Below are 25851 nucleotides of genomic sequence, written 5' to 3'. Positions count from 1 at the left end.
TTTCAAAATTCTGAAGGCCACTTTACAGTCACAGCATACATTTTTCTGTGGGTGAGCAGCAGCAGCCACACGCACCAGCATTCACTCAACCCATAAGTAACTCAAATAGACAGAAAGCTAGCTAATATATAGCTAATAGCTAGCCAGATAGATAGCTAATATATAGCCAGCGAGATAGCCAGCTATGTCCGACGCGGACGCGAGAGAGTCACGATGCCAGGATGCTTGCTGTGAAAAAAAAATGGCACCACTTTTATTACAAGCTTTTCAAGTTAAACATTTTTGCGTGATCGGGCTGCGCGATTCGGACCCTCAAGTACGCGGGGGTGAAGTTTGACAAGCGTTGGCGGTCAGTGACGCCGTCCGGTAGCCATAGACTGCGTTCGCGAGCATGCTGACACACACGCGAACACGCCACAAAACGCCCATTCCCAGCAAAAACACACACAGATCACAAAGCTACGAGGGACACGTACCCTCCCTTGCAAAGTTGCATCAACTCCACACACAAATGCACGCAAACACACCGCATTTGAAGATTTAAAAGGCTTTTAGTGGCTTCAACATTCGCCTCTTGCATCAACGCTGAGGTGAAGCGTTGAGCACAAAAATGACACCAAAGGCCAAGGAGTAAGAGTGGCGCAACAATCTTACAACTACACAATCATCATCATCATGAACAATAAAATAGCAACACATACACTCCCTGTCTCAAATGTGACTTGTGTATACTTAATGTCCTCAAACATGTCATGACATGTTAACAATACAATCTGGACGCACGCGCGCGCGCGCACACACACACACACACACACACACACACACAGAGAGAATAGGGTGAGTCTGCTGTCCAAAGGCAACTTGTTCGCAGCAGCAGATCTGGGCTCCCCGCTAAGAGCTAACGGCTAACGGTCACATCCAAGTCAACCGACGATCAAACAAAATAATTAAAGTGTGGCCAAAATGACTTTGTGTGACATTGTCCAAGGCGGCACTGGTAGTTGTCGTTAAAAGGCAGAAGGGGGAAAAAAAAACAACAAAAATGAAACAACATGCTAGCTAACAGCCCCACATGCAGCGATTCCACACACGAGCTATCATCATCATAACAAGTAATATTTCACGTGGCGAAATACAATTCTTTTTGGAAGGTGCCCACCGTTTGCAGTCTTTCAAGAGTAAGTACGACTGTCCTGTACGACTGAGAGCTTACACAGACGTTTTTCAAGAGTAAGCAAAAAATAAAATAAAAATAAGAATAAAAAACATCGCTGACAGCGAGCCATGCGGCAATACTGAGGGCTTAAGACGGGAACGGAACGGCACGGCGCTCATGGCCACATGTGTCACATGCTAACCTGTTAAATGCAATTATCGGTGTGCCTCATCAAGGTTGCCACTGCTAGTTGTCATTAAAAAGTCGAGCTAAAAGTCTGCCGCTAACCGCTAAATGAGCTGCTGAGCTGAGTCGCGTGCTAACGCTGAGCGAGCTCATGGCAAAAACAATGACTGCTTCATGGCTACCCTCGCCCCGGGAAAAAAAAAAAACATAAAACAAAATAAGAAACATTTCACAAATGCTGTACAACCAGAGTCACACACACACACACTCACGCACGCAAAATCAAAATTTTGCACACCTGGTCTGAATGACAGAAAAAAAGGTCAACAAGCAGAAACATCTTGGGCAGCCCATCTTCATCATCGTCATGACAGTCTTTTGATGTTTAGTTTCCAAGGCAACGGGGGGGGAGAGGACAAAGAAGCGTGGTCGACGTGGTTGTACTGGCGACAGACTTCCAACTTGATGATGATCATGTAGTTGGGGGGGCGGGGATAGTTGGAAGAAGTCCTCTGATTGGTTGCCTGGTTGATGTCGTTCAGGTAAGCACAGCTGCAAACATAATCGAGGAAGTTAGTCTCTGTGTGTGTGTAAGAGACACAACCATGTACAGTGATAGCGTGGCTTACAAACTGAATTGGTTCCCAGAAAGTGTGTGTAAGGCGAAAAGTGTGTATTCCAAACATTAATTTCCCATAGGAAACCATTAAAATGAGAATAATCTGTTCCCGGGTCGCCATAAAACATAATTTTCAACTAAATAATCCTTAAAATTACACACAATATACCCTATTTTATGTATAATAGAGGTGCTATGGTATTGTGAATAAAGAAATAAAGTGTACTGTATAATAAAATCGTTTTATCGACCTTTGTGATGGTCGTTGATGGCTTGATGGAATGGATAGCTTTTGGCATCAAGTGGCTCATGGAGCTCTGGGTTGTACATCTTAGAAGTTGTGATATTGCAACAGCAACAGATGCAGGCAGACACACTCGAAACTTCATTCATAGCTTGTTCCCTTGCTTGAAGGTTCTCTTCAAATTATACAGATGGCTTGCGCGGGTTATTTGAGGAGCCGGATTGATGGGATATTTTAACCTTGCAGTCTACACTCTGCCTTTGAACTATTACAATTGAAACGTGTCCAAATTTCACAGTGTTTTCTCTCCATGTTCTCATCTTTTCACTTTTGTTTTTTTTTGTTTCAAGCTCTTTCATCTCCCTTTCGTGTGTGCGTGTTTCTGTTTCTGCAACCCTTCCCCCCGCTCACAGCTGCGTGTGTCCTGATGCTCGCGTCCCCTCCCTCCTCTACCGCGGATCTTGACCAATCACGTGCGGCTTTAACCGAAGACCGGGGGCGGGAATAGAGGCAAAAAAAGCCGGCTGCCATTTTCAGCCCTAAGAAACGGCTCGTTCGCAAACGACACATCACTCATTGTGGCAGCTCCGTGTGTTTCCCGAAAAATAGTTTGGATGCCAAGATTATATTCTCCCAAATTTAACGTTTGTAAGGCGAATAGTTCGTTAGCTAAAGCGCTCGTAAACCGAGGTACCTGTGACACTACCCTTAGAGGAGTTGACAAGTGGACTTTTTGCGAGTTCTCCCAGGAGCTGGACTCTTCTTGTTGATTTGTCTCACTAGATCATAGAAAATCTAAATATCGACACAAGCACATGACAATGAGGATAAAAACATTTACATCAAGCAGTGTGTTTATGTATATACGTGTGTGTGAGAGTACACGCCTCGTTGACATTGATTTTGCTCTTGGCGGATGTCTCGAGAAAGGCGCAGGAGTTCCATTGGCGAGCGAGGCCCACGCCTGACTCTTTGGCCACCACACGCTCCACCTCCAGGTCGCACTTGTTGCCCACCAGGATCATCGGAACCTGAACCAACACACACACACACACACACACACACACACACAGGCAATCTTTGTTTTTCAAGTTCAGGTGGTTGTGCAGCCAAAGTTCCGTTTAAAAGCGTTTACTCCAGCTGCCAAAGCCCTTGCGTGTGCATGCGTACATACATCATCAGTGTCCTTGACACGAAGGATTTGTTCTCGCAGGTCCTGAAGGTCATTGAAGGTTGACTGAGCTGTGATGGAGTACACCAAGGCAAAGCCTTGACCGTTCTTCATGTACAGGTCACGCATGGCTGTGAATTGCTCCTGAAACAAATACACGCATGCACACACACACACACACACACACACACACACACACACACACACACACACACACACACACGCGCGCGCGCACATACACACGCGCACACACACGCGCGCACGCACACACACGCGCACACGTGCACACACACACACATACACACGTCACTCCCTGTTTGCATGGCAACAGTCTACACCTGTATTTTGTTTGTTTTTCTACTTCTTTATTTCCTTTCCTCTTCCTTTCATAACTTTGCTGCTACACTACTTCCGGGTAGAGTGAATGCTGGCGCGAATGGCCGCCCCTGCTCACCCGCACAAAAAAAGAAATCTTATCCCGTGACTGTAAAGTGTCCTTGAGAGTTGCTTAGAAATTAAACGTATTATTATTATGATGATGATTATTATTACACACCATTTATGACGTCATAAAACAAACTTACCGTGCCCGCCGTGTCCAAGATCTCCAACATACACTGCTGGCAATCTACCTCGACTTGCTGCGCACACATAGACACGTACGCCGACACAAGTAAGTGTGCCGCGCCAGTAGCGTGGTTGTGTATTTCCCGGTCTTACCTTGCGGTAGGAATCTTCAATAGTGGGGTCGTACTTCTCTACAAAGATTCCCTGAACAAACTGGACTGTCTACAAACACGCACGCGGTCAGGTATAAGGAAGTAGGCAGAATAGTGTGGCATTGAAAATAACGTCATTGTTTGCAAGAAACAACCCAAAAAGTTTCTTACCAAAGCAGACTTGCCAACGCCGCCAGATCCTAAAACCACCAGTTTATATTCACGCATCTTGACCTGATCTCTGTGCATGTATGCCACACCCACCCACACACACGCACACGCACACACACACGCACACACACACACACACACACACGTCGATGTCAAGTGTGGAATCTAATTGTCGACATAGCATCATATACGAACGTGTCTGATTTTCGCCAATGTGCAACATCCAGTGCAAGAGTCGGTGAGTGTTTCCGTACGCGCGCACACCAGGCACGCCTCATATCGCGTTTGCTGGAACAAGATGCAACATGACAACACACGCATACACGCGCACGCGTCGAAGCTAGCGTACAGACAGACAAACAGAAGTTGTCGTGAATACGCCGGAAGTTGCTGTCTTTCCATGGCCGCCCCGCGGAGCTACCCTGACCGGTAAGCTCTCCGCCAGGCCCCGCTGAGCGCGCGGAGGAGAGGCGGGGGCTTCGACTGGCGCGTCGCCATCGAGCCAAGAAAAGCACAAGCGCCGTGACAACCTGCCTGTCCGTCCGTCCGTCCGTCCGTAGCTACTCGCTTCCGCAAACCGGCCCCAGAGCGCCTTGGTCCGCCTCCCCTTCCAATCCGCCCCAGCAACCCCCCAACACCGAGCCCAGCCCAAGCTGCCTGTCAAAAGTACTCGCGGGCGTCGAGCAGCAAGTGTCACGCCGACGAGGGAGACAAGAAAGTCGACCAAGTAAGGGGGGAGGAAAGAAAGCCTCACCGTCATCCAGCCGCCGGTTGCTTTTCTCGCGCTCTCTCCGGTTCCGCGCGAACGTAGCTCGACCGCCAGCCGCTCCCTCTAGCCCACATCAAGTTGACGACAGGAAGGGAGAAGCGGACATCTGGCTTGACATTTCAAAATAAGGTGACCGCCGGAATTTAATGCAGTGCGCCCCTAAATACGCCTCCCACTTGACTACGAGAGCGCTCGTGATATTTGGAACCGATGAAACGTTGGCGTAAGGTTGCTTCGAAGAAAACGAGTACAGTGATACATTGGCTTACGACTCTTAATTGGCTTCCAGGCAGAGTGTGTATGCCAAAAATTAATTTCCCATAGGAAACCATTAAAAGGAGAATAATGCCTTTCCAGGTCCCCATAAAAGTTTTTGACTAAATAAGCCTTACAACTACACAAAATATGCCTTATTTTATGCATAATAAATGTGCTATGGTATTATAATTAAAGAAATAAACAGTACTGTATAATAAAGTCATTCTATTTACCTTTGTGGTGGTCGTTGATGGAAGAGTGGCCGGCTTCATCAGCATTAAACACTTGATGAGGAACGTAACCTTTCTCCATCTTGAGGAATGATCCCTTGGAGGTGCTTTATCTGCGATCATTTTACCTTGTTCCTCATCAAGTGTGTTCTGTTTAGCTGGGTTGATAGCTTTTTGCATCAAGTGTACAGATGGCTTGTGTAAAATTTTCCTAAAATTGCGATTTTCAAAATGAGAGAAAACATGGTGATTTTCTTTTTTTTTAATCTTCTAAAATGGCAATTTTCAAAATTAAAGAAACAATTCTAAAATGCTGATGTTCTCTTTTCTTTTTTAAATTTTTGAGAAAAAGAGTACAGTACATCCAAATATTCCCACGACACAACGTTGCAGAGCCACACCCAAACAGGAAGGCATCACAGAGAATAACTTTGCACACGCACACTTCCTGTTTTTGGATCACTGCTGATAAACCAACAAGTGGAACCAAAACAGCATGTAACTTAAGCTTTATTTATTTTCTTGTGTGCCAAAAGTCACCTTTTATCTTCCCACATATCTTCAGTTTTGAAATGTTTCATAAATGGGCAGCATGGTGATTGAGGTGAGGTTCACAGTTTGAATCCCGGCACTTGTGTTTTTTTTTCTCTTCTGCCGCATCACTCATGAATGTTTTTAGAACGTGGGAATGGGAACCAGCAAATAAAAACATACACGCGCGCGCACACACACACACTAATATGCTGGGATTCAAACCAAGATCCCCACAGCTGTGAGGAAGACACGCCGAACATTAGTTCAGCGTGCTGATTATTCATGTAAAACGATGACGTGCTAGTATGAAAGCAGGCAGAAATGAACCTCCCATCATATTTTTCATACTTTTGAGCGAAAACCAAGAGCAGACCAGTTCTCACCAGATGACCCAGCAGTTGGCATAATCGTGGTGCGCACAAGCATCCCATCGGGTCTCTCCTCTTCATTCCTCAAGAGGTGGCATCTGGGGCAAGTTAGTGTCTCAGCGGGAGGCAATGAGGAAGTCGATCAGTCCAAAACTGGAACAAACCGCTTCAATGGCACCCAACCAACCGTCTGCCACCGCTTACGCCGCAAGGTGAAACCAAACAAACAAAAATAAAACCCGAAAGCTAGCAAAGTCCCACAGCTCAGTAGGCCTCAGGCGGGAAGTGCCACCTGCCCAGTTTAGAACGCAACAGTGATCAATCAACAGCGATCGATCAATCTCCGCTTGGTAAAAAAAGAAGAGGGCGGTTGGGGGGGGGGGCACAATGGAAAAAACAAGAGGAGCTTCCAATCTTGTCAATGGGTGTGTTTCATTTTGTCTGTTCGTTTGCACAACCTTTCAGTGCAATGCATCATGAGAAGGACCAATCGCTGGGAGGGTGTGTCACTGTGTGTGCGTGCGTGTGTGTGTGTGTGCGTGTGCATGTCGCGGGTTGTCGCTCCAGCAGCAGGGTGCCATGTCGCATCTTGCGTGCGTCCGTCCGTCTGTCCGTGCGTGCGTGCGTGCGCAAGCTAGCCTAGCTGGTGTCCATGGACTCCATGTTGGCTGAGCCGGAATCCCGCTGGATGGAGTCAAAGATGGCTGCCAACTCCTGATTGGACGAGATCTGCGACTGGAACTCGGACATGAGCGGTGACTTCTCTGCTTCGGGGATGGTCAGCAGTGCCACGACCGCTCGCATTGCCGAACGCTTCAGCTCGTCCTGCTTCTCAAACTCTTGCTTCACCGAGTTGGCCTTCACCTGAAAAGCACAAACTATTCATTGGATTGGTCTCGCAGTAGAGACATTTCACAGCAGCAACTTGATGAAAGGCAAGAAAGAAAAAACTAAATACAGGCGCTGTTGGAAAGGCAGCCACTCTCGCGCGCCAAATCCAGCAGACATTCAAACACTTTCTCTCCCCGTCGCCATTAACCCTCCCTCGAAACACACGGCCCGCGGGCCAGAACCGGCCCCCTGAGCGGGATTTTAAAAGTGGAAACAATGCGCAAACGACATGGAATTCATATTTTCAATGAGGTGCAGTTCGAGGTTTATCCGCTATGGGGCAGAGTGGTGCCATTTCGAGCAACGTAGAAGAAAACAGCAGTGTTTATATAGATATCCCTACTGTCCAGACATGGCGGTGCCGGACTCTGCTATGATAGGTCTTTGCTCTCAGGTTGGGGGGAGCAGAGGACTACTCCCTGCAGCTGCTCCACTGATAGTTCTGACTAACGACTGGCCTGACTGCCCCACTTCGACCGGTATCACCTCATCGGTATTACTAATCCTATGTTGCCTAAGCAGGCTATTGTATGAACGATCCAAATTGACCTCGCCCCACCAAACCGGTTTAATGAAGGATTTAGTTGTTTTATGAAAATCGCTTCTTTTACTCCCCTTTCAAACCATCTATGTTCTTTCGCTAAGATTTCAACCTCATTGTCGTCAAATGAGTGGTTGCTAGACCAATTTGAGCAGTATCTACTACCAAAGTACCCCAAATTAGCAGCCCCGGCTGCTCAAGTTTTGTGCATGTTTGGAACAACCTACCTTTGTGAACACATTTTCTCAGTAATGAATATCAATAAAACAAAAACGCATTCAAAGCTCACGAACAAGCACTTGACATTCTCAAAGTGTCAGATAGTCAGGACATGACACCTGGTATTGATGCGCTTGGACGGGCCAAAAGATGCCAAATATCAGGAACAGAAACAATGGTTTCAAAATTCCTTTCTTCATAAATCTCATTTCATCTTAAAGTGCATGACTATATTTTTCGATAGCAATTTATTGTTATGTGGCGTTATAGAATCATTGGGATCAGTTGCAATGCATATGTGTGAATGATAAAAGTAAATTGCACATTTGTTCCTGAAGATTCTTGTGCTCCTTTACACCAAAACGAATGATATTTTGGTTATTTATAGCATGTGTATGGTATAATTTTAATGGTCCGGCCCGCTTGACATCTACCGAGGCCATATGTGGCCCAGCATGTGAAATGAGTTTGACCCCAGCTCTCAACAGTTACCCACATTTTGCAATTTTGCTCAACCCTGTTGAACAACATCCCGTAAGAGTCACGGTAGCTCCAGCTCTGTACTCACTTGAACAACGGTCTGCTTGATACTTTGCACATTGTCTCACAGTTGTTCCTGAGAGGTACCACTTACATTAAGGAATTCCATTAGATTAGCTGAGTGTTCTCCATACTTATTTGTCATGTCTTCTTTACGAGGATACAAGATATGTATCATGACAGTTGTGAGGTGTGCTGTCGGTATGACTGAGGAATTCAAGGTGGAGGTGGGACTCCACCAGGGGTCAGCTCTGAGCCCCTTCTTGTTTGCTATGGTGATGGACAGGCTGACAGACGATGTTAGACAAGAATCTCCTTGGGCCATTATGTTTGCAGATGACATTGTGATCTGTAGCGAAAGCAGGGAAGAGGTGGGGGGGGGGGGGGGGGGACTAGAGAGGTGGAGGTATGCCCTGGAAAAGAGAGGAATGAAGATCCGTCGCAGCAAGACAGAATATGTGTGTGAATGAGAGGGATCCAAGTGCAAGAGTGATGCTACAGGGAGAAGAGATAAAGAAGATGGAGGATTTTAAGTACTTGGGCTCAATTGTCCAGAGCAATGGAGAGTGTGGAAAAGAGGTGAAGAAGCGTGTCCAGGCAGGCTGGAGCGGCTGGAGAAAAATGTCAGGTGTGATAGAAGGCTTTCAGCTAGGATGAAAGGAAAAGTGTATAAAACGGTAGTGAGACCAGCCATGACGTTTGGACTGGAGACAGTGCCACTGAAGAAAAGACAGGAAGCAGAGCTCAAGATGTTGAGGTTTTCCTTGGGAGTGACCAGATTGGAAAGGATCAGGAAGGAGTACATTCGAGGGACAACTCATATTAGAGGCTTTGGGAGAGAAAGTCAGACTGAGATGGTTTGGACGTGTCCAGAGGAGAGAGAGTGACTATATCGGGAGAAGGATGCTGAGCCTTGAACTTCCAGGCAGGAGACCGAGAGGAAGACCCAAGAGGAGGTTTATGGATGTGGTCAGAGAGGACATGAAGGTAGCTGGTGTGAGAGAAGAGGATGCACAAAACCGGGTGAGATGGAGGACATTGATTCGCTGTGGTGACCCCTGAAGGGGAAAACCGAAAGGACGAAAAGAAGAAGAAGAAGAAGAAGTAGTGCAGCATGTTCTACCGGAGACAAATTGCTTGTGTCTTCTCCATACTTGGTCAATAAAGATGATACTGATTCACTGTATCTGAGTGTGTGGAGTGGCACCTTGGTGGTGCAGGTGGCCCTGAGAGGCTCCACCAGTCGGTCCAACCTCTGCAGGACGGCGCTGGGACAGAGCGAGGAGAGGCGGGCCAGCATGAGGAAGGTCAGCATCTGCGAGGGCGACAGACGGGAGAGCGCGTCAGGCAAAAAGACAAAGTACGAAGGGCGAAGATGACCGGGGGGGGCTCGCCACCTTGATGTCGTAGTGGTCCTTGAGGCCATCCTCCACGTGGTTGAGGAAGGTGAAGATGTCAATGCGGTCCAGGCAGCTGTCCAGCAGCGTGTACATGCACTCGAAGGCCGCCTTGCGTAGGTCCAGCCCGTCGTCCACCGTGTGCTTGAACGGGCCCATCTCCACCTGCGCGCCATTTTGGACAAACAGGTAAACTACAGTGATACCTTGCCTTACGAACTTAATTGGTTCCCAGACAGAGTGTGTAAGGTGAAAAGTGTGTATCCCAAAAATTAATTTCCCATTGGAAACCATTAAAATGAGAATAATCCGTTCCCAGTTCCCCATAAAACATAATTTTCTACTTTCCTAAGACTCAAAACTACACAAAATATACCTTATTTAATGTATAATAAATGTGCTATGGTATTATAATTAAAGCTGTACTGTATAATAAAGTCATTTTATTTACCTTTGTGATGGCCGTTGATGGCTTGATGGAATGGAGTGGCCGGTTTCATCAGCTTTAAACACTTGATGCGGAACGTAACCTTCTTCTTTCACCATCTTGAGGAATGACCCCTTGTAGGTGCTTTCTCTGCCATAATTTTATCTAGTTCCTCATCAATTGTGTTCTGTTTAGCTGGGTTGATAGCTTTTTGCACTAAGTGTACAGATGGCTTGTGCGGGTTGTTTGTGGAGCCTGATTGATGGGATATTTTAACCTTGTGGTCGACGCTCTGCCGTTGAACTATCAAAGTTGAAACTCTCTCACTGTTGTCTGCCTGTCTCTTTAATGTTTAACCCCCCTGCTGCGTTCTTGACCAATCGTGTCGCTTTAACCGAAGACTGGGGGCGGGGAATAGAGGACCAAAAAAAGTCGGCTGCCATTTTGTTGTTAGAAGAACAGGCTCGTCCGCGAACGACACATCACTCATTGAGGCAGCTCCATATACGAAAAAAAGTTTGTATGCCAAGGTAAAATTTTCATAAATGTAACGTTCGTAAACCAAAAAGTTGGTAAGCCAAGGGGTTGGTAAAGCGAGGTATCTATCACTGTACACGATTTCAAGGGCGAGAGGCGAAAAGTGGCCCGAAAAATGAGGACAGCGTGTGGTTTACCTCCCGAATGAGCTCCTTGCGCACTTTGGTCTCATTGTAAAGCTGCGGCAGGACCGAGTCCAGCAGCTCACGGATGAGGCTGGGCTTGTTATGCGCCGCCGAGTTGAAGGTCACCAAGGCCACGCGCCGCACGTTCAGGTCGGGGTCCTCCAGCGTCTTCAGGAAGTCACCTGCCGTGCGCAAAGACGTCACCTCCGGCCGGCGGGGGACTTTGGGGGGGCCTCAACGTACCGATGCAGTTCTTCAGCAGAGGGTCGATGGGCTGCGGCTGGTCCGAGATGGTGAACTTGACAGCCGTAACCACCGAGCTTCGGGCGTACGATGAGCCTGAGGGCGCCCGGGCGGTATTTAAACACGCACGGCGGGGCGAGAGGTGCGCTGGCTGGCTGGCTGGCTCACTTACCTGAGAGCAGGTACCCTTTGAGACGCGGGAGCAGCGTCTCGGGGTTGATGAGGGTGAGTTTCCCCAAGCACTCAGCCACCACGTTGCGGGTTCCTTCCTCCTGACACTCGCAGTGTTTGAGCAGCAGCGTCCACACCGACTCCACGTACGGCTTCAGCCCAGACACCGATGCGGAACCTGAACGTGAGACGCCATTAGGCAGCAAAAAGTTGCCAGACACCTGGAAAGCTTTCCGTCCTGCCACAAAGTTACCCGCCCCACTTTTGTTTTGCAAATCTAAACATAGAATTTTTCAAAACTCAATAAGGCGCATTAATGTTGCCGCCTCTGCTCACCCACAGAAAAAAACTTATCCTGTGACTGTAAAGTGACCTTCAGGGTTTTGAAAGGCGCTTAGAAATGAAATGGATTATTATCGCATGTAATTTGTTAAAATTGACAAGTGAAAGTTTATTTTCAACTTACATTTACAAAGAGCATTTATTTGTATTGTGTATCACTATCAGCACATTTGTATTCAAGCAAGAATAAACAGTTTGAAAACACAAAGTACAACCAGTTTTGTTTTCAAATTCACTAATTCTTCCACTGCTTAAAGACAAGCGACACCATTTTTTTGTTTCCTAACTGACACCAGAAAAACGCTTTATAGCATCTAAAATGCCCCAAACACGCAGGCTGATATTTTGAGTAAAAATGCAAAACACCAAGAAAAATGAGTTCAAGTGTCCCAAAACTGCCACAAATAAGCTCGAAACTGGGGAGATTCAGAAAGTCCCGCCCCCTTGTTCGTGACGTCACGTTAGGATTGGCCCACCCACAAACTGCCTTGCTCCAGAATCAAAACAATGGCTTCAGAGTTGAGATTGGGAGAAGATGCTTTCTTGTTACTCATCCAGTTATGAATATGATTCAAATAGTTCTGAAGAGGAAAGCATACATGTTTGCAATCCATTCAAGAAGTCAAGAAGTCCTTCCTTCCGTATCAGTTGGAGCCGTCTGCAAGCGCTGAAACCGGTGAAGATCTGGACTCCGATGTAGCGCCCAGAAAGTGCACAAGATGGCGCACAAGCTCTATTGGAAATGGCTGTTTTTCCGCCGGGAATTTGTGTAAACGTACACCTTCTTGATGCGTGTTATGATTTACCATCGCGTTATTTATGTCGTTTTCCTTCTAATTTGGGTGTTTTCAGACGAAAAAAAGTACCCAAAATGCATTGTGTGTGTGTGTGTGTGTGTGTGTGTGTATATATACCCGCGCACTCACCGATTATCTCCTTGAGCGAGTGCAGCAGCAAGTACTGCCGCTTGGACGAGGAGATCTCCTGCAGGACGAAGGGCAGATATTCCGGAAGGTTCCCCACCGCGATGCTGCCCAGCGCATACGAGGCCGCCGACTTGACCTGGGACGACGCGGCAAAAAGTCAGTTGCGGGCCACGTGGTCTGCGACGCGGCAGAGGGGAGGGGTCTCACCTCCTCGCTGGATGACGAGAAGGCGTCCAGGATGACCGTCTTGAGTTCCGGTTGGCCGCTCAAGTCCACGTGATGGCCGACCTCGCCCAAGGAGAGCAGCGCCAGCAGCCGAATGGAGTCGGTGGAGCGGCTGTTTTTCACATCCTGGCGGCCACCAACAAAGTGGTGAACCGAGGCGCCGCCGCGCGGGCGCCGTCACCCACCTGTATGAACTGGCCCACCACGGCGGGCCCCTCGGCCGGACGCGCCCTGGTCAGCGCGGCCACGCATTTGGCGATGGAGCAGTAGGCTTGCTTGTGGGGCAGCGCCGCGCTCTGCGAGTACACCGGGCCCGTCAACATCCGCAGCAGGTCCATGTAGCCCAGCCCCGCCGTGTCCGTGGACACCAGAGCCTGAACGCACGCAAGCAAGGAAAACGGACGGGAATAAGCAGTGTCTGAAACTCACGAGAAAAAGTTAGCGGACACCAGGGCAGACAACTGTGAAAAGTTGCCTGCCCGGCCATAAAGTCGCCCGCCCCATTTTTCACATCTTGAAACACATTAAGACGACTAATCGCAAACAAACCCATTGTTGCAAAGTATTAAGGGTTTTTTTAATTTATTTATTAAGGATGTACCTACCACAAATGCTCCCTTGCTTAATTTATTGTAAAATATCCCTTGCTGATGATTTTGCTCCAGGTGTCGTTTGTCCATACACTGTTCGTCAAGTTGCAATGTTTGCGTTGCGTCGTCTGCTACAAGCCACGTCAACTCTTCTTTCCACGACGCTTTTAATGTACGTTTACCTCTTGTGGCGTCATGAATTTTGTTAGCTTCTTTTGAATCTTTCTCCTGGGGCTGAGGTTCTGTTCTGGCTTCTGATTGGCTACGGTGCCGAGCATGCAAATTGACAAACGAACCGGTGAGTTTTCTTCCTTGCGCAAAACGGTTCGTACAGCCACGATATCACCATCACCGTACTAAAACGCGAAGACTTTCATTCATCCAAACCCAAAATGAAAGGCACAAGCTTACAAAACAACGATCGCACTCGCTGACGACTGTTGTGTTTACTCGGCTATCGGACTCCCGGAAGTTATCATGATCATAACAAACGACGTCACGCCGGCATCTCCGATAACGCTCGGGAAAGTCTGGAAGCAGAACGTTTGCTTTATTGAATAAAGCAAACATTTGATGTAAATGTAAAAGTTGCAGACGCTGGAATAAGCCACGGAGTGCCGTTCAAACCAGTGACGTGCGGTCAGTGGAGGCAGGTGAGGCAGTGCCTCACCTGCCATCATGGAAATATCAAATGAAAAAATAAATTCAACAGTTAGATGTATTTAGTGATTTGTACTTTAAAGTTCTTGTCCATTTAACTTCACCGTTTTAGGATTTTGTTCAAAATCGCTGAATTTAAGTAGAGACGAGCGGTGACGTCATTGATGACGTCGGTGCCTCACCAGCCATGAACCTCACCGCACGTCACTGGTTGAAACCCTCAAAACCCAGCTCGCTTCACGCACCCGGTAGAAGTCCAACATGGCGGCGAGGGCGCCTCCCTGCAGCAACGGCGACCTGACCAGGGCAATGAGCTGCGCGAGGATGCCGCCGCCGCCGCTCAGCTGGCCCAGCAGCGACGGGTGCGTGACGGCCAGCGTAGACAAGAAGCTCAGCGCCATCTGCGACACGTGCATGTCGCTCTCCGAGATCAGCGGCGGCAGCTCGGCCAGCACGGCGTCCACCATCACCGGCGTTACCGCTGAGCTGAGAGTGTCGCAAAGCAAACCAACGGGGAAATCAACAAATAACCAGTCGGCGGCCCGCTCTAAAAAGCGGCCTCCGTACGGCACCTGTAGTTCCTGAGCAGGATGTCGAGCGCGGCCAGCGTGCAGAGCTTGAGTGCGCGTTGGTTCTTCCGCAGGAAGGAGGCCAGGATGGGAATGGCGTCCGGTAGGACGGGCCGCAAGTCGATTTTCAGCGGGGAGCCGGCAATAAGTGTCAAAGCTACGCTTCCGAAAAACAAACACAAGAACGGGTTCTTCAGTTTTTGCCAGAGTGGCCGCCTTTACAGCAGCTCCTGCATTTTGTTTTTCCCACTTTCATTCCTTTCGTAGCTTTGCTGCTGTGAAATGAAAATGCATCCGCTGCGAGACCAAGAAGGGCAAATCCAATCCAATCCAAAAGCGCCAACCCGAAAATCCAACCCCCCGCCCCATATTTGAATCAGCCCACGCGCGTGAGGGTGTTGACCTTTGACCGTGGTGAGGCGCGTGATCTCGTTCTTCAGACGCTCCAAAAAGATGAGGAGCGTTCCGTGCAGTTCGGCGGGGAGGCGGTCGCCTGCAGAGGAGGGCAGGAGGGGGCTAAGAAAAGCCGACGGGAAGCCGTAGCGCAAACGACGGCCCTTGGTTACCTAGGTTACAGATGATCTGTCCCATGCAGGAAATGGCGCGCTCTTTCACTTCCTGGTCGATGTCGGCGGCTTTCAGGCGTCTGATTGTGCAGCCGAACAGGTCGGCGACGTAAGGGCTGGGGTCAAAGCTTTCCGAGGCTTCCGATTGGCCGCCAAGCGGTCTGATGACCTGCGGGTCGGAGCGGGTGAGCCGCCCGCCGGAAGCGAGGGTGAGGCCGGCGAAATGCGGGCGCGACCGTTCACCTTGACGAGCTGCTGCGTGACCAGGAGAGCCTCCGAGGTGATCTTGTAGAAGGGGTCGCCCACGCACGCCACCACGGGGGGGACCAGGGCGGGGACGTGGGTGTGGAACGCCTGGGCGGGATGTGTCACCATGACCACGTGGAGGCACGCCAGCGCGTCGATCTTCAAGTTGGAGCTGCTCGACTTGTCGTTGAGGGAGAAGATGATGCCTGAAAAGCCAGCGATGATGGAGCGTCAGGCCGCGTGACTGCGACGATCACGAGTGCGTCGGCGGCGGCGGGCGGCGCTACCGGGGATGAGCACGGGAATGTGCTGCGTCAACGCTCCCGGCAGCACGTTGACCAGCTCCGTCAGCATGTTGAAGCAACACTGGCGCGTCTTCACGCTCTTCTCCTTCAGCTGCTTGTGCAGAGCCTTCACAATCATAGCCACCTGAGGGGCCCAGCGCGGGTATTCATATGCGGCGGGCGCACGCGTGCAAATGACACCTGAGCAATTTGCCTACACAACCCCTTCAAATGATAGCCCAAAGTAGTTTTCCTACTGGCAGCACATTGGGACATGGGTCTTCCACAACGGCCCCAATTTTGTCCCGTGCCGCTCCAGATCTGCTTACGGCATATAGCATTCCATGATCGCATTTGCTCAATATATCTGCTGATTCGCTAACCTGATAGCATTCGCTCAAGATATTTGATTCGCTAGCATGACCGCATTCGCTCGAGATATCTGATTCGCTAACCTGATAGCATTCGCTCAAGATATTTGATTCGCTAGCATGACCGCATTCGCTCGAGATATCTGATTCGCTAACCTGATAGCATTCGCTCAAGATATTTGATTCGCTAGCATGACCGCATTCGCTCGAGATATCTTATTCATTACTACTTATTAATACTAGTGCAGCGTGTTCGACCGGAAACAAATTCCTTGTGTGTTCTACATACTTGGCAATAAAGATTCATTAGCATCATAGCATTCGCTCCAGATAGCTAATTCGCGAGCACGATTCATTCGCTCGGGATATGATTCGCAAGCATGACCGCATTCGCTCGAGATATCTGATTAGCTACCATGATAGGAGCTACCATGATAGCTACCAAGATATTTGATCAGCTAGCATTACAGCAATCGCTCGATATATGATTCGCTAGCAGGATAACATTCGCTCAAAATATTTGATTAGTTAGCATGACAGCATTCGCTCGAGTTCGCTAGCATGATAGCATTCACTCAAGATATCTGATTCATTGGCATCATTGCATTCGCTCAAGATATTTAATACGTTAGCATGATGGAATTCGCTCGAGATATCTGATCACTTGCTAATTTCAAAATGAGTTTGAACGTTATCATCAACCGTTGCCGTTTTCAGATGTGACAAAGACGAACGAGGTCACCTGACTCTGCAGCATGGTGAGCGGCGTGTCCCCCTGCTCCATGGCGTCCGGGTCGGCCAGCCAGCTCTGAGCGGGCCGTGTTTGCTTGAGCAGCGACAGGTAAGCGTGAAACACGTCCGCCTTCACGTTCTCCTCTCTCTCCTGGAGCCGAGGGCGCATCGATATTGATTAGCTGGCATGACAGCATTCGCTCAAGGTATCCGATTGGCTAGAGATATCCAATTGGCGAGCATGATAGGATTCGCTCAAGATATCTGATTCGCCAGCATGGTTGCATTTGCCCAAGATATTCCATTAGCTAACCCGATAGCAAGGGGCGCGCGCGGAAGGTAAACAGGCGGTGGGAGGAACTCACCTTGAATCGGCAGACCAGCGCGGGCGACACGGAGCGATAGAACTCGGGAAGCATCTCGTGTCGCGTGGACACCACAGCGTCCAGGCACTTGGCCGCCGCCCGCCGAACCTTCCAGCTCATGTCGTCGTCGTCGCTGTACTCGTCGTCGCTGCCTGCGCCGCCGCGACCCAAAGTTGCAAAGTTTTACGTGCGTTGCATTTCCAATGCTTTCAAGCGGTCGGACCTTGGTAGTCTTCGTCATTCTGCTCGGCGTCCATGGCGTTGTCATCCTCGTCTTCGTCGTCAAAGTTGTAGTTGGGGTCGTAGGTCAGGTAGCGCAGGCAGATGGAGATGACGGTGGGAACGTGGGAGTAGACCTCTTTAGGACACCTGAGGTAGTCGCACGTCCATATTCAGAAGAACACCGTTAGAACGGCTTCAGAGAGGGGAGATGTGCTGTATGTCGTGCATATTTGACAATAAAGCTGACTTTGAGATGCCCCACAAAAAAATGTTCCCAGCTCGGGTTCGTCACATAATCCGTTTCCAGGTCCCCATAAAAGTTTTTGACTAAATAAGCCTTACAACTACACATAATATACCTTATTTTATGTGTAATAATGCTATGGTATTGAATTTAAAGAAATAAACTGTACTATATAATAAAGTGGTTTTATTTACCTTTGTGATGGTCGTTGATGGAATGGAGTGGCTATCTTGAGGAATGATTCCTTGTAAGCTTTGGCAGCTTCATCGTCAGAACCGAATGACACTATGAATCCCTGTACGACGCCGTGGCTAGCCTTGAAATCATCAATGGATGACAAACTTCCAGGTTGCCTCTTGACGATATCCGAGTGAAGTTGCCGTGCTTTCTCCGCGATAATTTTACCTCGTTCTTCATCAATTATGTTCGGTTTAGCCCGGTTGCTAGCTTTTTGCATCAAGTGGACTGTTAGAACTAGTTGATACACATGCTAAAAACATCCTATGTTATTTCATTTCTACTTATTCTTATCAATTAGTAAGTCCATATATGTATGTAGTTTAGTTATTTGTATATGTTAATTAGTATACATGTACTCAGCTTGTACTTAGTTAGGATACAAATCTAGCTATCCCGTTTCAGTCTAATAATAAATATTCATGATTGTATCTAGCAGATGATAGGTCCTTTCCAAAGTGACATCACTCCTGTTGTTGATAAATAAATGTCTGAGATGAGCTCTTGCGCGCTCTCTCTCTCTCTCTCGCTCTTGCCTCGCTGTCCCTTGGCCTAGCTTCTCCCCTGGAGAACATCCTCTCGCTGCCTGATGATAAATATTCCTTTTTTTGTACATCACCTTGTTTTCTGCTGATGTAATATTTAGACTATACAAATGGAGCTGAACCAGGAAGAACAACATTTAACCCAACATGGACAGATGGCTTGTGCGGGTTATTTGTGGAGCCTGGTCGATGGAATATTTTAATGCTCGTATGCCGAAAGGTTCGTTAGCCGAGCCGAGGTCTCACTGTACGTGCGTGCGTGCGTTTGTGCGCGTCTGACCTCCTGACGAAGGACTCAAAGGCCTGGATGCAGTATTCTCTCAGCTCGTCGTCATCCACGTTGCAGAACTTGACCACCAGCGGGATGATCTTCTCCAGGTACTCTCCTGTGCGGAGGCACAAAAGGCTCAAGTTAGCGCCGGGTTACGCGGAGGTAACGCGAGCGCCGCGCGTGCTGACCGATGCGATGTCCGGCCTGCCTGCTGATGGCGGCGGTGCACTGGATGTACGTCCTAGTGGTGGACATGTTGTCGTTGCGCCCCAGCTCGCTCAGCAAGTGCTCGATGAGGTCGATGAAGACCAGGTTGCCGCAGGACATAACTAGGTGTCCCAGCGCCATGATTGTCCGCTGCGGCGGGGGGCAGCCAGGTTACCGCGGCGATAGGCGCGGCAAGGCAAGACGCTCCCTTACCTTCCTGACGGCCAGCCTGGGCGAGGTGAGTTGAGGCAGAAGGCAGCTGAGGATGGAGGGATGGAAGTTGACCAGCAGCCCCCCCTGCCTGCAACGCACAAACAAGGCAGAGCCGTTCATTAGTGTGCATCCACAAATACCACTTGAATTGTTTTGTTTTTCTATCATACGGGGAGAAATCCAGCAAATACGGAAGAGCATTAGGGCCAGGTTGAATATATACAGTAAAGTCTCGTTATATCGATATCCAAGGGAGCCCGAAAAAAGATCCATATAACCGGGACTATCGATATATCCGAACCTGTTTGCATGTAATTTTCTCCGTGCGTGCATAGAAATAGTATCGATACAACAGGGACTATCCATATATCCGATATCGATATAACCAGACTTTACTGTATATATATTTATAAATAAATACAGTAAAGTCTGGTTATATCGATATCGGATATATCGGTAGTCCCGGTTATATCGATATTTTTTCGGGCTCCCTTGGATATCGATATAACGAGACTTTACTGTATATATATTTTTAGAGATGGGGGATTATTCTGAGAAAAAAAGTTGCGAATTTGCGAGTTTCAAACTCGCAAATTTGCTACATTTAGAGTCACAAATTTGCTAGATTTAAACATTTAAAAAAACTTGCAGAGTTTGAGATACATCATTCGGTCGTGCGGTGGGTTAGCGTTAGCATCCTTGTGAGACGAGGTCATTTGCAGAACACAAGTGGGTACCTGTGGAGTTGCAGTTATGGCATAATTCATTTATTTTATAAGGTTTTCATGGCCTCGCTATGTACAAAATGTCAATACTTTTGGCCGCGACAGTGTTCACGACACTGTCTCTTCAAACTCCGGATAGAAATCCCAGTATTGTGATTCGGCGCTTGAAGGAAGACTGGAAGGATCTCTTTGTTACTAAACCCCAACTCAAAGTAACAACTGATTAACTCATCCACTTCTTCTTCTTCTTTTCCCTTCATCAGTATAATACATTTAATTTCTCAGCGCCTTCAGCAAGACCGTATCCGTCAGCTACGGAAGAGCATCAGGCTGCTAACCCACCGCACGACCGAATGGTGTATCTCAAACTTTTTGAAACGTTTAAATCTAGCACATTCGTGAAAATTTGCGAGTTTGAAACGGTGGCTGGCGGTCTAGCTTTCCACACCCACTTTCTCTGAGGGCACTCAGTGCAGACGTGGTTTGTTATCGAGTGGAGTACGTTTGCTATTATAGGACTAAAAAAGACCTCACCGCAGGCTAGTGTTAAGCCGAAGAGGACACAAAAGATAATTACGGATGAGCAGAAGAAGATCGTCGAAAAACACAAACAAGGTGTGCGTTTGTGTGACTTAGCGTCCCACTACCATTGCTACGTGTGGCGAAGGGTGTTTCCGTGTTGTCTAAGCAACGGTCTCAGGCAATAGAAGAGGTTGAAAAACCCCTGTTGATTTGGATGAATGAAAAGCAGCTAGCAGGGGACCGTGCGAATGAGGGTATTATCGCTGAGAAAGCTTCACTTGGCTATCATCAAGAGGCAACGACAATCACAAAAGTAAATAAAACGACATTATTATACAGTAGTTTATGTCTAATGACAATACAATAGCACATTTATTATAAATAAAATAAGGTATATTTTGTGTAATTTTAAGGCAAATGTGCGAGTTTGAAACGCAGAAATGTGCGACTTTTTTTCTCAGAATAACACCCCGTCTCTAAAAGCGAGATATATTTCAACGTGGCCCTAATGCTCTTCCGTAAGCAAAGCTCTGAAAGGCGGCGGAGGACCAAAAAAAGTCTGCTTTTCCTCTATCGGCACCTAATCTAAGGCCACCAATCATACCTGCACAGCATGTCGGCCATGATGTCGAGCGCCTCGAGCTGCACCGACACATCCTCCTGCTTGGCGATGGCACTGGTCAGTCGACCCGTGATCTTCTTGCACACGCCGGCGGCCAAGGCCGAGCCTGCGAGGGGGAGACGGGCGCCGCACGTTATGTCACGATGACGACGATTGACGTTGCCGACGCCCATGACGACAACGGCAGTGTCACCGCTGGACGCAGGCGGCAGCTCGCCGATGACGGTCTTGAGGCCGATGGAGGAGATGTCTCGCAGTTGCTCTTTGTCGGACAGCATGTTAGTGCACAGCGTGTCCACGATGGTCTCCACCTGGTACTCCTTCACCTTGCTCACCAGCGGGCCCAAGCTGGGGAGAAAATCCACGTGAACGCTGAAAAAGAGCTCAACCCGAACCGGAATCTTGTGCAATCCGTTCAACACCAAATGACTTGAAGAGTTTTGGCTTGTTTGAAAATGTCTACTGTGAGACTCGGGGAATCAAAGCCCGTCCGTCTTGCCAACGTTTGGCACAAGTTGGAATTTTTCGAGTTGAAAGTTAAGATGGGTTGACATGGGTTTCATCACTTTGCTGCTGTGAAATGTCAATTTCTCCACTGTGAGACTAATAAAGGCAAATCCAATCCAATCCAATCCGTTGAGACGTGTCAAAGTACAGTGATAAAAAAGTCAGTTTACAAACGTTTTGCTTTACGAACATTAAATCCGCGAGAATATAACCTTGGCATATGAACTAGTTTTCGGGAAACGCCACAATGGCTGGAGGACAAGTTTTCGGCGGAAGAACACCAAACCACACGGTCCAACGGCGTCACGGTGGATGGTGGACTAGTTTTGCACACCCGCTTTCTTTGCGTAGACTCAGTGCAGACATAGTTTGTTATCGAATGCTTTTGCTTTTTTGAGACCGAAAAGAACCCGCCACAGGCTAGTGTTAAGCCGAAGAGGACACGAAAGAAAATTACCGTCGAGCAGAAAATCATTGAAAATCGCGAGCGAGGTGTAAGTTTGTGTGACTTAGGGTCTGTCATGATCTGGTTGGCGACCAACGGGTGGCGCCGTCGGCCCCGCCTGCACCTGCACAGGTGCCGGTCGTCCCGATCAGTGGCAGAGTGCCACGGTCGGATTGGCGACCGACGGGTAGCGCTGTCAGCCCCGACTGCAGCCTCGCGGGTGCTGGCGGTTCCAATCAGTGGCAGTCAAAAGGACTCCCGGCGCGACCATTCGCTGTCGGCTCATTGTATGCAATTGTACGCATTGTGTTTGTTTCATCTTGGCAGATTTTTACTCTTGGTCTTTATTTGATACTTTGTATTTTTCTGTTTCAATGACTTTGATGTTTTAGAGTTTGTTCCTGTTGACTTTATAGTAATACAATTTCTCAAATACAACCTGCTGCTCCCTCCCGCCTGCTTTTTGGGATCCACTACTGCCATCACCACCTTGCAAACCGTGACAGCGTCCCAGTACGCTAAGTTGACCATTGCTACGTGTGGCTAAGTGTGTTTCTGTGTTGTCTAGAAGAGGTTGAAAAACTTAGGTTTTGGATTAACGAAAAGCAGCTAGCAGGGGACAGTGTGAGTGAGGGTATTATCGCCGAGAAAGCACGGCAACTTCACTCGGATATCATCAAGAGGCAACTACATCAACGACCATCACAAAGGTAAATAAAATGACTATTATACACAACAGTTTATTTCTTTAATTACAATACAATAGCACAATTATTATTAATAAAATAAGGTCTATTGTGTGTAATTTTAAAGCTTATTTAGGAGAAAATGATGTTTTATGGGGACCTGGAAACAGATTATTCTCATTTTTAATGGTTTCCTATGGGAAATTAATGTTTGGAAGACACTTTTCGCCATACACACACTTTCTGGGAACCAATCAAGTTGGGATCACTGTATAAAAGAGCGTGCAGATGAATTAAAGAAACAATCATGTTAGTCAACATTCCCAAAGCCTTTCCAGTGTTACCATTTGACGGCCAAGTTCTGAACTTCTCCATTCTTGTCCTCGAGCAGCTTCAGAATCATCCTCACCACCTGTCAATAATAACATCATCATAACAAGTCTTCTCCCCAACACGATGGAAACGATGGCCGGGTCAAAGGGTGCTCAAGTGAACCCACCTTCCTCTCGCTGTCGTCGTCCAGTTTGATGGAATCCTTCTGCAGTTCGGTCATCAGGTCATTTGTGGCCATGAACCTGCACATGGCGACAAATCACATCGTTGAAAAAACATTTTAGCGGTGCAATACCAGCGAAAGGGGGACATCTTGTTGTGCGTCGTGTAGAACGGATACGGATTATTTTTCGGCATTTTTGGCCACGACATTCATCAAGGAGGAGACTGTGCTGAGCGTTTGCACCTTTTCGACAGCTTAAAGATGCCAGCACTGTTTTTGATCGGGAGGAACGTCGGTGCCATTTGACCGTCATCGCTGTGGCGATTTTGCTTTTTTTGCACCTGTAATGGGCAGCATTTTCACAGGGCCGCTTTGTTCAGAGAAATGGACAATGCGGCTAGATGGATGCATTGCTCGAGGAGCCCGCAATGAGGAGCGTCAGCGGAGAGCGCCAAATCATATGTAGAACTGTCGCGGCTTGGAATTGAAGCGGATTTACGTGGGACAGGAGATGTGGTGAGACAATCTCTTTTCAATCAATGGATGCTACAGCTTCGTGTTTGCTTTCAACATTTAGCTTGTAGCAGACGTGCACATTCCACCATGACGTCCTTAATCTACTGGTGAAAAGGACGCTTTGATCCTCTCCTCTTTCATCTAGAACTACTTTATACACCAAAGAGGGTGCAGAAAGTGCTTATGATTGAATGACTGTGTATTGTGCTGTGTGACATTATTTGTTATTTCGTTTTGTTGTTGTTGTTTTGACTTCAAGACGCTGCAGCGAGCGTGGCCTCCTTTCCAGTAGCTCCTGTATTTTGTTTGTCTATTTCTTTCTTTTCCTCTTCCTTTCGCAACTTTGCTGCTGTAAAACGTAACTTTCTTTACTTTGAAACTCAATGGCTAATCCAACCCAATCTTCAAAATACACCTGAGGGTGGAGAACGCGAGACATAGTTTAACTGTGCATTTCTTGCCAGGTGTTAGCATCGCAACGTTCAAGTTTGCTATTAATTGGTCAAGAAATAATATTGCTCACGCGTTTGTCCTGAATTATTGACAGGCGTCAACGACAGCGTCTCTGCGGCTTTGAGGCTGCCTATGTGACGCCATCGCGCGGCCGGTCGCAGCCGATGCTGCGTTAGCATGCTAGCATGACACAAGTTGTATTTTGTGGGGGGTACCGCAGCTAAAACGGCTAACTAGCCCCGGTGGCGAGTGCGTGCGGAGCCGTTGGCGTCAGTGTTACGTTGTCACGACACCGCGGGGTTATTCCACGCGCCAAACAACCCGCAATGAGACAGTGGCCTTTTCAAATGACATTTTTTTTCAAAGGCAAGATCTTTGCGAGCGACCAGACAGGTGGCATGCTATGTATGCGCTATAATGCTCAAAGGCCCGCTACACGGGGGTCGCTACTCTCTCCATTTGATTCGCAAAACGCGCGTCCGAATTAATGCAGAAAAGTAGATCGAATGCACGGCCGTTTTACCTGAAATCTTTGTCGCTGGAGGTCATTTTCTCCAGGAGGTTGGAGATGTGATACGAGGCGCTCGCCATGTCGTTAGCCGTTAGCCTGGCTGCTAGCGCAGTGCTCGCTCTACAGTGGGGCTGTTCGTCTGTTCCACTTCCGAACTCTCTGCCTTCGTTTCTGTTTTATTGGCCAACTCCGATTCTGATTCAGGTCGCTCCTGCTCCCGCAGCTCGGGTATTTTCCCTCTCGTCGTCCTTTCTTTTTTTCTTGTTTGCGCTACAGCGGCGGCGGACGACTGGGCATGGGTGCGTTTTGAATGCGTCAATAGAGCGCCCGTTTTCCGCCGGCGAGGGGCGGGGTTTGCGGCACTGGATGCGGTTGGGGTTCCGACGCACGTGCAAGCAGACCCCCTTGTTGGGCGCCCTGAATCCCGCATCGTCAAGATGACCGTTGGTGTGGACATTTTAGCTCCGTCAGAAAGACTCACCTGCTGGCAAAGTCACTTCTACCCCCTCTGAGCCGTGGGACGGAACAATCCTGCAGCCGTCCTTGTTCTCGTGACTCCTCACGCAAAGAAATGTCATCGAGTGCCCTATTCTCCTCTTCAACGTTCTTTATTCAGCAAAAATATTCCAACGAGTTAGTCTGAAGACAAAGAAAACTTGACCAATGTCTAACAGCAACACAGTCGAAACAAGACGCAGAATTCAAATGCGCCAGCGTCACATTTTGTCTTTCTGGGGGACAGTAGTAAGTTGACAGCGTGGAGGAAAAAAAAATAATGTGTTCACAAAAACCTTGACTTTATATATATATATAGTAAAGTCTCGTTATATCGATAGTACTGCTTGTTACAATACTATTTCTATGAACGGAAGGAGAAAATTTACATGCCGCAGGATCGGATATATCGATATTTTTTCCGGCTCCCGAGAATATCGACATAACGAGACTTTACTATATATATATATATATATATATATATATATATATTAATGTGATTTCAACAAAATGTGAGAATGTATTATTTAAAATAACTGATA

At 48.0% G+C, this 25851-nt stretch overlaps 2 protein-coding genes across 3 annotated transcripts; both read right to left on the bottom strand.

Moving 5' to 3' along the window:
• Nucleotides 1-225: 225 nt before the first annotated feature.
• LOC148881934 (ras-related protein Rap-1b-like) lies at nt 226-5162 on the bottom strand. Of its 2 annotated transcripts, none has more exons than XM_088988820.1 (8): nt 5021-5162; nt 4267-4336; nt 4097-4165; nt 3961-4017; nt 3380-3520; nt 3093-3236; nt 2900-3000; nt 226-1894 (listed from the first exon to the last, which is right to left on the bottom strand). In XM_088988820.1, the coding sequence occupies exons 2-7, from the start codon at nt 4321-4323 to the stop codon at nt 2914-2916; spliced, it is 555 nt and encodes a 184-aa protein (XP_088844946.1). In that variant the 5' UTR covers nt 4324-4336; nt 5021-5162; the 3' UTR covers nt 226-1894; nt 2900-2913. The 2 variants fall into 2 exon arrangements, with proteins under 2 accessions (XP_088844946.1, XP_088844947.1); XM_088988821.1 differs by having other exon boundaries at nt 2912-3000.
• An 853-nt stretch (nt 5163-6015) lies between these two features.
• cand1 (cullin associated and neddylation dissociated 1) lies at nt 6016-25151 on the bottom strand. Its single transcript, XM_088988809.1, has 26 exons — nt 24827-25151; nt 23338-23413; nt 23183-23250; nt 21394-21548; nt 21183-21306; nt 19332-19419; nt 19100-19268; nt 18921-19026; nt 17616-17761; nt 17393-17544; nt 17038-17178; nt 15928-16069; nt 15638-15846; nt 15395-15563; nt 15232-15321; nt 14832-14985; nt 14505-14745; nt 13195-13383; nt 12992-13135; nt 12785-12920; nt 11518-11694; nt 11346-11441; nt 11115-11284; nt 10014-10178; nt 9824-9931; nt 6016-7289 (listed from the first exon to the last, which is right to left on the bottom strand). Exons 1-26 carry the CDS (start codon nt 24892-24894, stop codon nt 7065-7067), a joined length of 3708 nt encoding a protein of 1235 aa, XP_088844935.1. The 5' UTR covers nt 24895-25151; the 3' UTR covers nt 6016-7064.
• Between the last annotated feature and the right edge of the window lie 700 nt (nt 25152-25851).

Source organism: Hippocampus bargibanti, linkage group LG22 (genome assembly GCF_051943395.1).
Source record: "Hippocampus bargibanti isolate YZ-2025 linkage group LG22, ASM5194339v1, whole genome shotgun sequence".
In the NCBI taxonomy this organism is placed as follows: domain Eukaryota; kingdom Metazoa; phylum Chordata; class Actinopteri; order Syngnathiformes; family Syngnathidae; genus Hippocampus; species Hippocampus bargibanti.
The sequence above is the reverse complement of the archived record's forward strand: the minus strand, read 5'-3'. Positions and strand labels throughout refer to the sequence as shown.

What these genes read in the sequence shown, in the direction of transcription:
- LOC148881934 (XM_088988820.1), bottom strand. Translation starts at nt 4,323, where the DNA reads ATGCGTGAATATAAACTGGTGGTTTTAGGATCTGGCGGCGTTGGCAAG. An exon ending in GCGTTGGCAAGTCTGCTTTG is followed by an intron (nt 4,166 to 4,266) that starts GTAAGAAACTTT and finishes GCGTGTTTGTAG; the next exon opens with ACAGTCCAGTTTGTTCAGGG. An exon ending in GTGTCAAGGACACTGATGAT is followed by an intron (nt 3,237 to 3,379) that starts GTATGTACGCAT and finishes GTGTTGGTTCAG; the next exon opens with GTTCCGATGATCCTGGTGGG.
- cand1 (XM_088988809.1), bottom strand. Translation starts at nt 24,894, where the DNA reads ATGGCGAGCGCCTCGTATCACATCTCCAACCTCCTGGAGAAAATGACC. An exon ending in TCCAGCGACAAAGATTTCAG is followed by an intron (nt 23,414 to 24,826) that starts GTAAAACGGCCG and finishes CGCCATGTGCAG; the next exon opens with GTTCATGGCCACAAATGACC. An exon ending in ATCCTGCTCAGGAACTACAG is followed by an intron (nt 14,746 to 14,831) that starts GTGCCGTACGGA and finishes CGACACTCTCAG; the next exon opens with CTCAGCGGTAACGCCGGTGA.